Consider the following 12651-nt stretch of genomic DNA (forward strand, 5'->3'; position numbering starts at 1 on the left):
TCCAGCGCAAATGTTCCTATAGCTAGCGATTTGGGGACATATTCATTTATTAATTGAAATTTATTGAACACCTGCTATCAGCCAAACATTATATTAGGCAACTGGGGATTCAACAAAGAATAGTACATGATCCCTACCTTTAGGAGTCTATAGTCTAGAGTTTAACCAACAACAGAAGATTTATGTGAAACCCAGTTTCCAGAGATAAAATACCAGAATTTCCTGGTGAATTCCATGAAGACTAGCCATTCACATTCACATAGCATCAACAGGATCACTCTTTTTTTTTTTTTAATATTTTTAATTGGAGGATAATTGCTTTACACTATTGTGTTGGTTTCTGCCATATACATCAACAGGATCACTCTTGGTATGTACTGGAACCTTGGAAAGTGTGGTCCCTGATCATCTTTCCATAATGAGCCTTGATTCACTTAACCAACATTTACCAATGGCCTAAAATGAGACCTCAGTTCAAATCCTGGGTTGGGAAGTTCCTCTGGAGAAGGGATAGCCTACCCACTGCAGTATTCTTGGGCTTCCCTGGTGGCTCAGACAGTAAAGAATCTACCTGCAATGCAGAAAACCTGGGTTTGATCCCTAGGTTGGGAAGATTCCCTGGAGAAGGAAATGGCTACCCACTCCAGTATTCTAGCCTGGAAAATCCTCATGGACAGAGTAGCCTGGCGGGTACAGTCCATGGGGTCGCAAAGAATTGGACAGGACTGAGCGACTAAGCACACATGAAGTGTATGAGACACGATGCTGGACTCTGGATCATATGTTCTCTGCCCTGAAGGAGTTCATAGGGCAAAAAGATACAATAACTAATTAAGGTGATAAGGGTTATAAAGGAGTTTGTACCAAGTATTTTTTGTGTACAGAGGAAGGCACACTTGATCAAGTCAGATGTTGGTAGTTGTGGCAGGTTGGAGAAGATTTCACAGAGGAGTTGGCATGAAAATCTGGACCTTGAGAGTAGTGATTTGCGAGTTGGAGAAGTCTGATCATGGTTTGGAATCTGGTCTAGGACATCAGTTCAATTCAAGTTTTGAATGTTGAGGCTGGGAAAACGTCATCCTTTACCTCCCTTCATATAATATTGAAAATGTTAATGATGAGGGGGCTGGTATTTTTCTTTTTTGCTTTTAGTTGTAACGTCTCATTTGTAACTTTTTCTTCAATGTTTGTGTATGTGTTTGTATGTATATTTTAGAAAAAACACCCAGATTAATGCCTGATAAAGGAAGCATGTATTACCCACGGGTCCAGCATTATCGAGAACTACTTGACTCTTTGCCCATGGATGCCTATACACACGGCTGCATTTTACATCCTGAGCTAACCGTGGACTCCATGATCCCAGCTTATGCAACAACAAGGATTCGCAGTATGTAGAGGTCTTAAAGACCTGCACTTCTGCCTCACATTTCTTTTCACTCATTTTTGACACCCAGCACATCTCAGGAAGACCTGGGGGCGGGATTGTTGAGTTTGCTTCGGGGACATACACGTTACACATCGATCCATGTACCAGGCAGATGAATCTGTGCTTCATCTGTTTGGCTGGACATTTGTTGTCTCTAGGATCTGATTTTCCAGCTCTTGGCCTTGAGGACCAAGCATAGATAAAACTCAGAAGAGTGGCCTGTGGAAGAGTAAAGAACGTAGCATGTTTACAGGGACAGACAGACTAGGAATCAGAACAGCTGGGGTCTGCAGGCAGTTGTGGGCGATGGAGTTCACGTTTCTGGTCCTTTAGTTTTGTTTCATTATGTGAAGGCTGTCTCATCATTACTCTGCCTCTAGGTTCAGTGAGTGGTGATCCACTGAGGTTGAGCTGTGACCGCTAGCTCTCTCCTTCCTCCTGTCCTGAGCATAGGGATGGGTCAGTGTATGGGATGAGGAGCAGGAGGTGTGCTTCATGGCCCAGTGGTGGGAAGGGAAGGGGCTGTGGTCAGACTGAGGAGTGACCAGGAACACTCGCACTCAGATCTCCAATTCCGCCAAGCACGTTCTTCCCATGACATCATGCCTCGTTTTTAGGGTTCTCTTACTTGCACTGTTTTCCTTTCTTTCTGATGCCCTCCTGCTCAGTCCTCTCCCGTTCCCCGCTCTCCCTCACTCCATCTTCCTCGTCTCTCTCCTGGCCTCTCACCTTCCTCGTGTTCTTCCTCCTCCTCATAAATACCCATCATATGGTTTGAAGCAAGTATTCTGACCATAGTTCTATCATCCAGAATAAATATTTCTCTAAATAATGCCTTTTCCTTCCCTTCACAAAAAAAGTTTATTACAGAAGACTTGAAAGGGACTGAAAGGTAGGACAACTGTTCTGCACTTAGCACTCACGGTGTGCTGGACTTTGCTCTAAGCACTTTCCAAGGGGCCTCTTATTTCATCCTCAACCTGCGTGGCAGATAGTCTCATAGCTGCAATTTAAAGGTGAGGAAACCGAGGCACAGAGAGGGGGGAGTCTGGGGCAGAGAGAGGGCGTGACCCCCCAGCACGTATGCTCTTACCATCAAGTTTCCCTACTTCTCCTTGTTTCTTATATGGAAGGGAGGAAATAATTTTCTGTTTCAAAACTGATTTCATCATCAGGCCAAATTGGTAACACGGAGTCTGAACTGAAAAAACTTGCCGAAGAAAACCCAGATTTACAAGAGGCATACATTGCAAAACAGAAGCGACTTAAAGTAAGTAAACCAGGCTGTCCTCAATTGACATCTGCTATTTGTGTTAAATGGTCCACTTTTTGTAAAAGTATTGCTATTTCTTAGAATATCTTCTATTAAATATCACAAATCATCAGTGCACATGTTACCTTTGGCTCATGCTCTGCTTTTAGAAAGAATTTTTCTTTATTAGATTTGATATTCAGACTTAACGACAATTTCTTGAAGAGCAGATATTGCTCATGCTGGTTGCCAAGGCAAGTTATAAAATGTAAAAGCAGGTTAATAAAATATCATAGGAATCTGTCATTTCAGGTATTTTGCACTTTGAGTCAGCTGGACCTCTGTTTATGACCTTTTTATACCAATAAAGCAATCAGCGGATTTTTTTTTAATACTGTATATCTTCCCCTCACACCTTTCATTTTTTGCCTTTTTACGTTTTGATCACCTTTACCCATTTCTCCTACCTCTTACCCCCTGCCTCTGGCAACCACTGGTCTATTCTCTGCATCTATGAGCTTAGTTCCCTAGTGGCTCAGAGGTTAAAGTGCCTGCCTGGAATGCAGGAGACCTGGGTTTGATCCCTGGGTCGGGAAGATCCCCTGGAGAAGGAAATGGCAACCCACTCCAGAACTCTTGCCTGGAGAATCCCATGAAGGGAGGAGCCTAGTAGGTTACAGTCCATGGGGTCACAAAGAGTTGGACACGACTGAGCGACTTCACTTTCGCTTTCAGAAGCTTAGTTATTTGTTTGTTTTTTAGATTCCACAAATAAGAGAGATCATATGGTATTTGACTTTTTCTGTCTGATTTATTTAACTTAGCATAATTCTCTCAAGGTTTAACTACATTGTAAATGGCAAAGTTTTTATTCTTTTTTTGTAGCTGGAAAATATTCCATTCTATATATACACATCACAATTTTTTAAAATCCATTAATCTGTTGATGAACACTTAAGTTGTTTTGCCTATTGTAAATAATACTGCAAGGAACATAGGATTGCAGGTATCTTTCAGATTAATTTAAAAAATTGTTTTTAACTGGAGGATAAGCTTTACAATGTTGTGTTGGTTTCTGCCGTACAACAGTGTGAATCAACCATAAGTATACACATATCCCCTCCATCCTGAACCTTTCTCCCACCCCCTACCCCATTCCACCGTCTAGGTTGTTACGGAGCAGTGGGTTGAGCTCCCTGTGTTATGCAGCAGCTTCCCATTAGCTGTCTGTTTTACATATGATAATGTATATGTTTCAATGCTATTCTCTCAGTTCATCCACCCTCTTGTCACCTGCTGTGTCCACAAGCCTGTTCTCTGTGTCTGTATCTTGATTCCTGCCCTGGAAATAGGTTCATCAGTACCATTTTCTAGAACCCAGATATATGAGTTATTAAGAATTTATGTTTTTGTTTTTATTTGGCTAAATACCCAGAAGTAGAATTGCTGGATTGTGTATTAGTTCTATTTTTAATTTTTTGAGGAACCTCTACACTATTTTCTATCATGGCTGTACCAGTTTACATTCCCACCAATAGAACACAAAGATTCCCTTTTTTACACATCCTTGTCAACACTTACAGTTTTTGTCTTTTTGATAATAGCCGTTCTAACAGATGAGGTAGTATCTTACTGTGGTTTTGAATTGTTTTCCCTGATGATCAAAAATGTTGAGCATCTTTTCATGTACCTATTGGCCTTTGCATATCTTTGGGAAAATGTCTATCTAGATCTTATGCCCATTTTTAAATTGAATTGTTTACTTGCTATTGAGTTATGTGTGTGTGCATGCATGCTCAGTCATGGCCAGCTCTTTGCAACCCCATGGATTGTAACCCACCAGGCTTCTCTGTCTGTGGGATTTCCCAGGCAAGGATAAGGGAGTGGGTTGCCATTTCCTACTCCAGGGGATCTTCCCATCCCAGGGATCAAACCTGGGTCTCCTGCATTGTAGGCAGATTCTTTACCAACTGAGCCACCAAGGAAGTCACACATCTCTGACCCCTCAGTTATTCATTCATTGAAGACTGCTGAATTTCCACTCTTAAACTTCCTTTGTGGTCCAGTGGTTGACTCTGTGCTCCCAATGTAGGGGACATGGGTTCAATCCCTGGTCGGGGAAGATCCCACGTGCCACATGACATGGCCAATGAAGCAAAACAAAATCAACACAACCATCTTCAGGACTTCTCTGGCTCTCCAGTGACTGAGACTCTGCACTGCCAATGTAGAGGTTAGGAGCTCCATCCCTGGCTGGGGAACTAAGATCCCACATGCTGCTAGGTGTGGCCAAAAGATTAAAAAAAAAACAAAAAACTAAAAAATTGCATTCTTGAGTTGGGCATGAAAGGAATCTCTCTTTTTTTAAACTTTTTATTTTGTATTGGGGTTAAGCTGATTAACAAACAGTGTCGTGATAGTTTCGGGTGAACAGCAGAGGGACTCAGCCATACACATAGGCACGCATCAGTTCTCCCCCAAACTCCTTTCCCAGTGACAGGAGTCTCTTTATGCCCTCATATTCTTTGTCCTCTCTGATCCTTCAGTCCCACAGGAGTTGCCAGTGGACAGTGAGTCTGGCCCCTGGGATAATTTCACAGCCAGGGCATTTCCGCTCAGGTTTGCTTTTGCTTTGGTTATTCTGTTTCTTCTCATTGTCTAGAATAAACAGACTCCCACTGTATAAAAATTTATATCTTCTCTGCTCTACACTGATTATTTTTACAGGCATAAATAACCTACTTAGTTATTTTTGTTAATTAGTCAAAGCTCCTTGACCATGACAATGTCAAATATTTGAAGAAAATTCTTGATGAATTGGAGAAAGTCTTGGATCAGGTTGAAACTGAGTTGCAAAGAAGAAATGAAGAAACCCCAGGTAGGTTCTCATTTGTGTTCTTTTTGTCTTTTTCTGTATACCAGGGGTATTTATGGGAACATTCTTAGATTTCACCCAAAACATTCTGTAAACTATCTTTAACTGTTAGTACTCACGGACAGTTTGACTTTATGATAGCAACAATAATACTGAATTCAACAAAACCCAGGTGTCTAGTTGTAACTCTGCATTTATATGAAATATAGCCAGTGAAGAATTTTTTTTTGCACAACTTAAGTTATGGTTGGTAGATTCCTACCTGGCCTGTTTCACAAGTTTTAATTACAGTGGTTAGTTTGGGAGTGTTCTACTTGCTAGAACATTCCCTCTAGTTTTTTCCTTAGGTGGGAGAAAAATTGCAAATTGAAGTAAAGTATAACATGGGTGGGCTTCCCAGGTGGCGCAAGTGGTAAAGAACCCACTTGCCAATACTGAACACATGAGACATGGGTTCAATCCCTGGGTCAGGAAGATCCCTTGGGGGAGGAAATGGCAACCCACTCCAGTATTGTTGCATGGAGAATCCCATGGACAGAGGAGCCTGGGGCAGGGAGAGGTGGGGGCTACACTCCACAGAGTTGCAAAGAGTCGGAAACAACTGAAGGAACTTAGCATAACATGGGAGTCAGCCTGTGTGTATGGGCAGGCTGGCTGGTGAGCACCCGTCTTCTGTACCTGTGAAAATGAGTGAATGATGAAGCCCAAGTGCAGACACATGGACTGTTTGCACTATTCTGACTGACCACAAAGTTGAAGACCATATTACCTGCAACTTGCTTCACAATAGGGATTTTCTTCTGTTTTAAATAAGTAGCAATTAACAAAAGCAGCAACTACTGAGTGACGTTTAAATCCTCAAGTACATGTGTCATTTTTTTAACCCACGAGGAAATATCTGTTAACTCTGTTGGCTTGGAGGCATGATAGACAGGCTTTGAGCTTAAGTAGCTCTAGTGACACCTAGGGACCCAGGTGCCTGTCAGGTGTCAACCAAGTGTCCCTTAGCTTTGGGATGGATTATTTTGATGTGGACCATTTTTAAAGTCTTTATTGAATTTGTTACAATATTGCTTCTGGTTTATGTTGTGATTTTTTTTTTTTTTGCTGAGAGGCATGTAGGATCATATATTCCCCACCAGAGATTGAACCTGCACTCCCTGCATTGGAAGGTGAAGTCCCGTAGCTTGGGATACATTTGCATGCTGCCCTCCTTTTTTTTAAGCATAGAATTACTCACTGAGTGTGATTGTCAAGAAAATGTACCATAGCCTTCATCTTTTGCTATAGTCACCCTTGCCCTCAACACTAAGAGCAGAGATGCCAACCAGAGTCTGTCTGTACAATGCGTGCACGTGTGCTCAGTAACTCAGTCATGTCTGACTCTGTGTGACCCCATGGACTGTAGCTCACCAGGCTCCTTGTCCATGGGATTCTCCAGGCAAGAATACTGGACTGGGTTGCCATGCCCTCCTCCAGGGGATCTTCCCAACCTAGGGACTGAACCCGTGTCTCTTATGTCTCCTGCGTGGGGAGGCGGGTTCTTTCCCACTAGCACCACCTGGAAAGCCCTGTCTGTCGGTACAGGGCTTGCCCTTAACCCACCGTGTCCCTTTCTCCAATTAGAAGAAGGCCGCCAGCCGTGGCTCTGTGGGGAATCCTTCACCCTGGCGGACGTATCACTTGCTGTTACACTGCATCGACTGAAGTTCCTGGGGTTTGCGAGGAGAAACTGGGGAAATGGAAAGCGACCCAACTTGGAAACCTATTACGAGCGTGTCTTGAAGAGGAAAACATTTAACAAGGTTTTGGGACATGTCAACAATATATTAATCTCTGCAGTGCTGCCAACTGCATTCCGAGTGGCCAAGAAAAGGGCCCCAAAGGTTCTTGGCACCACCCTTGTGGTTGGTTTGCTTGCTGGAATGGGATATTTTGCTTTTATGCTTTTCAGAAAGAGACTTGGCAGCATGATATTAGCGCTTAGACCCAGACCAAATTACTTCTAGGTGGGTGGGATCTAGTGGTGGCCATTCATCCAGCCATTCAGCTAGACCCTTCTCCACTCTTCCAGGTCCAGGGAAGAATGGCCCTGGGCGACTAGTAAAAAGCATAATTGACTTTACTCTTTGGCTAGCTTATGTGAGAAAAGGAGGTAATAAAGATGTTTTTGTGCGCTGGTAACTCTGACAGGACTTATTTGCAAACCTCTTCTAATTCATACTTAAAACACGCACAAAGTCAAGATAGGTGAATACCGGCAGGTAGAAGAGAGACCTTTAACTCAAAATTCCAGTTCAAGTTCTGGGTTATTTGGGGGAGAACATTATTATTATGAGCAGACAGTAATGATAACCTATGATTGCCCATAACTCTTCATCTGAGACTATCTGGGTGTGTTGAGTGGTGAATAGTTTGCAGTATTTTCTCCTAGAATTCAGAAATCATCTTTGTTACTCAACCCAGGTGTTCAGACTGCAGAAGGGCGCAGCAGTGCTTCATACTCTCACCGTTAGCTTTAGGCTGAAATAAGGGAGGCAAAGGGACAAAGGAGGGGGGAAAGGGAGGATGAAGCTACGTAATGAAGGCAATGGAAAGCAACCTCCATGTGCCTCCAGTGCCATTCACGGCTGCCTGTCCCCTTAGTAAACGTTACATTTGACTGCTTGTGGCTATAGCCCATGCATCCTCGTGTAACTGAGGACCTTGGAAAAAGAGGACTGGAGAGTCACTGGGGGGAGTTGGCTGGAGAAAACTCTGGGCTTTAAACTTACAGCACCTCACTTTAGTGTTAATTTTAAAAGGACATAAATCACAGTCATTACTTTAATAAAATTAACTGCTTGTCTGTTTGGGCAAGAGATACCTACTGGAACATGTCTTGATTAACATTTACATGAAAATCTTAAATGACACTAAAATTTCTTCTTGGTTCCGCAATTTGAAGGTACCTATGAGATGTCACTCCCGTGGACTGTTGCAAACAGTCACTGGAAGCCTTGGCCTCTCCAGCCCTTTTGTGCACCCAAGTGGCATTTAGGTGAATGTCCCAGGTAGTCACTGACATGGCATGTGGCTGGGGTGGGGATAGTTTGGTGATCTGGGAGTGATAAGTAGGCTGATTCTTCATTTGGAGAGGCTGGTGGTATGTTAACACAAAAACTGTTGTCTAAGCCTTGCATCTATTTATTGTCTTCAACAGAGCCTTAAAAGGTTACAGGGAGGGAGAAAGTCTAGTTTTGGTCCTTGGCAATGAAATACAGGGAGATGAAATAAGTCAACAGATAGTGACTCCACCTACATTCATTCATGTATGTCTTGGCACTGTGGGGGGCACCTAAGTCCATCTGGAAGGGATAATTCCAGTATGTCCTGTCAACAACAACGGGGTTTGTGCTCAGGAAAAATCTTCCCTGGTGACGGGAAGGTGCAGTTTCTCTGGAGTTGGCCAGAAAGACATGGGGAGCAGTGTTGGGTCTGATGGGAAGTATGCGTAGTGAACAGAGCTAAGGTTCCAGCAAACAGCAAAAGCTTGCTTGGACCGCTTCAGATCGACTGTGCAAATGGCTAAAGAATGTACCGATTTTTTCACTAATAGGAAACAGTCCTACTTACTAAACAATGACTTTGATGGTAAAGTGATTCTATAATTCATGAATCATTTGTTTTAGAAAATCTTGATGAACTTGATATTCCCTATTGACAAGAAATTAATAAAATGTCCAGTGTAAACTCCATCCAACAATAATTAACAGACTGGCAGCTTTTATAATGTCTTGATTTTGAGCCTTAGTTCACTGTTGTATAGAGTGTTTAATTTTGTTGCTGGGACATTCCAATCCATGTATTCATAAAAGAGCCACATAGCCGGTCATTCAGTGGTTCAGAGTGTTTCAGAGTTCTTTATGTCATCCTACAATAAGCAAGAACTCAGACATGAAGAAATCAAAACTGGATTTTTATAAAAATCTACAAAGGCAAACGGTTGTTGATTAAACATTTTAAGGTCAATGCTGGCTTTTCCTTACAATTTATATTATTACTGATCAATAGAAAAGATAATGAAAGTATTTGTGATTTTCAGATTCAGTTTCATTGGAAATAGGCTTCTGTCACATTTAAGGGGGATGCATTTGTGGCGATTTCTTCATGGATACCCTTGTTTATCCTTTTAAGATATTTGTTTAGGAGTATAATGACCACTAGGTGTCGCTGTTCCTCCAGTAGTTTGCGATTGGGCTTTCTCTAGGTTCAGCAAGCCTTCTGAATGTTTCAAGGGAAGGTAAACATTTATGACCTTAGTTTCTGAGATGAGGGCATCTTCATCAGATCATTCATCTGTAAAAGAGCTTGAGGCACATGTAGTATTGATCTGTAATGCTTGGAAGGGATAACTGTACTACACAATGTCAAGCTAAAGAGCTGAACATATCCTATTAGCAAAATAGGCACTTTTACATATTTTGTCTTTCATGATCATTAGTAGACTGGCCAGTGTGCTCAATTTAATTTCCAAAATTTGTGTAAATACCACAATTAGAAAAATGCCTGAGGTACTACATTTACGTTGGCTATTTATGTCTTAACACAAATACTATTTTATTGTTATTGCTGTTATATGCCTTTTGGATCTGCTTTCCTTAATTGCAGATAGTTGGAAATTGCTTGCTCGATTTTTAGTAATTATTGATATTGACACCAGAGCTGTAGATTTTTTGGTGTTGTTGAATGTAATAGAGATCAAGATACTACTCTGCCTGTAAGATCAATAAAATTAATTGGAAAATAAACATGTATACTGAAAGTACTAATTTTGTAATCTTTTTAAGAAATCGGATTGTGTTTTTCATTTAATGTCAAAGCATAATGTCATAATTAAAGTAAGAAAAGTAAGCAAAAGTCAGTTATTCAAAATATTTAGCTATAGGATGTTATATTTTATTTGTAACATAAAAATTACTGACTTGATTTACTTAAATATAGATAATTTTCTGGTTAAAATGAATGGTGGCTTAAAGAATAACATATTTGGTACTGATTATTAAAGGAATTTTTGCAGACAGCCACCTGACATGATATGAAGCATGAAAATGAAAAACGCAATATTTTTTTTTTCAAAACAGTTTTGTTACATGTTTGTGTGCCTGTCCAGTCGCTTAGTCATGTCCTATTCTTCCCTACCCTATGGACTGCAGCCCACCAGGCTCCTCTGTCCATGGAATTTTCCAGGCAAGAATACTGGAATGGGTTGCCATTTCCTTTTCTAGGGAGTCTTCCTGACCCATGGATCAAACCCACATCTCTTGTGTCTCCTGCATTGGCAGGTGAAGTCTTTATACCTGGGAAGCTTCACATGTTTACTGTCTTTCAAATATAACTCCTTTCATGATATTTATGTATTCCTTTTATTGAATCATGGATTATGAATAATTCAAATTACTATCCATATTTCTAATCTTGTTGAGCTTAGCCATTATTCTAATCATTAAATAGAAGTTGAGTGCTACTTTTGTTTTACATTGAACAAAACCAACTGAATAAGAATCAAATTGCCCTCATTTTCCCCAAGTTTGCAAACAAAAGGCAACAATCTTGAATGTCATGGAATGTCAGATGCATATACCACTCTATAGTCTGCTCAGAAAAGAAAAAAGCACTATAAGGACAGAAAAATCAAATTAATACAATGAATAAATTAGTATTTAGACATAATCTTCATCTTGTTTGTGCCAAATATTTGGCCTGTTTATACTATTGTTTTCTACTTAGTCCTACCAGAATCTCTTGATTTTCTAATTTTCCAGAATACTAGCGATTTGCTCAGTAGGGTGCATGGGTGCATATCTGCATGCTAAGTCACTTCAGTCATGTCCAACTCTTTGCGACCCTGTGGAGTATAACCCACCAGGCTCCTCTGTCAATAGGATTCTTCAGGCAAGAATACTGTAGTGGGTTGCTAGGTAGGATCAGTTCAGTTCAGTCAGTCGTGTCTGACTCTTTGCGACCCCATGAATCGCAGCACGCCAGGCCTGCCTGAGTTCACCAACTCCGAGAGTTCACTCAGACTCACGTCCGTCGAGTCGTGATGCCATCCAGCCATCTCATCCTCTGTCGTCCCCTTCTCCTCCTGCCCCCAATCCCTCCCAGCATCAGAGTCTTTTCCAATGAGTCAACTCTCCGCATGAGGTGGCCAAAGTACTGGAGTTTCAGCTTTAGCATCATTCCTTCCAAAGAAATCCCAGGGCTGATCTCCTTCAGAATGGACTGATTGCATCTCCTTGCAGTCCAAGGGACTCTCAAGAGTCTTCTCCAACACCACAGTTCAAAAGCATCAATTCTTCGGTGCTCAGCCTTCTTCACAGTCCAACTCTCATATCCATACATGACCACTGGAAAAACCCTAGCCTTGACTAGATGGACCTTTGTTGGCAAAGTAATGTCTCTGCTTTTCAATATGCTATCTAGGTTGGTCATAACTTTCCTTCCAAGGAGTAAGCGTCTTTTAATTTCATGGCTGCAGTCACCATCTGCAGTGATTTTGTAGATTCCAAATCAAGTGATGAAGTATAATTTCTAAGAGGGGATAATAGTTTTGTTTTAAATCGTGTATTACATTATGAAAATGAAGAGAGGGAGAGAGGAGAACTCATGTTACGGGTTAGGAAGGCAGTACACTGGTGAAAACAGTGTACTGTATTACTTGTGTCTGAGTTGGGCCCTCAATTTTGTTTTGGAAGATTGGCATATGTGTCAGGAGGCCATGAGGTACAGCAGGCTATGAGCTACAAGACAACACTACCATGTAGAGTTTGAGACATCTCATGCCCACCATGGACCTTAATATACTCTGATTCAAGTAAGGTGGCATATCTCATCCATGGTACCTTGTCATAAAACTCCTTTGGGAAGGATTGACATTTTTTTGTCTTAAGCCTTTACTTTGAAAAGTGAAAGTGAAAGTACCTCAGTCGTGTCTGACTCTTTGCCACCCAGTGGACTATGCAGTCCATGGAATTCTCCAGGCCAGAATGCTGGAGTGGGTAGCCTTTTCCTTCTCCAGGGGATCTTCCCAATGCAGGGATCGAACCCAGGTCT

General features: G+C 41.5%; 1 protein-coding gene across 3 annotated transcripts in view; it reads left to right on the top strand.

The window, feature by feature from the left end:
- The window catches only part of GDAP1 (ganglioside induced differentiation associated protein 1), a 50022-nt gene extending 39659 nt beyond the window's left edge, over positions 1–10363 (top strand). For all 3 annotated transcript variants that reach the window (XM_027561217.1, XM_027561215.1, XM_027561216.1), the window contains exons 3-6: positions 1217–1390; positions 2605–2699; positions 5445–5559; positions 7183–10363. In XM_027561217.1, coding sequence (XP_027417018.1) covers positions 1234–1390; positions 2605–2699; positions 5445–5559; positions 7183–7565 — 750 coding nt within the window. In that variant the 5' untranslated portion in view covers positions 1217–1233 and the 3' untranslated portion in view covers positions 7566–10363. The remainder of the gene's footprint in view (positions 1–1216; positions 1391–2604; positions 2700–5444; positions 5560–7182) is intronic.
- Positions 10364–12651: the final 2288 nt, after the last annotated feature.

Source organism: Bos indicus x Bos taurus, chromosome 14 (genome assembly GCF_003369695.1).
Source record: "Bos indicus x Bos taurus breed Angus x Brahman F1 hybrid chromosome 14, Bos_hybrid_MaternalHap_v2.0, whole genome shotgun sequence".
Classification (NCBI taxonomy): Eukaryota; Metazoa; Chordata; class Mammalia; order Artiodactyla; family Bovidae; genus Bos; species Bos indicus x Bos taurus.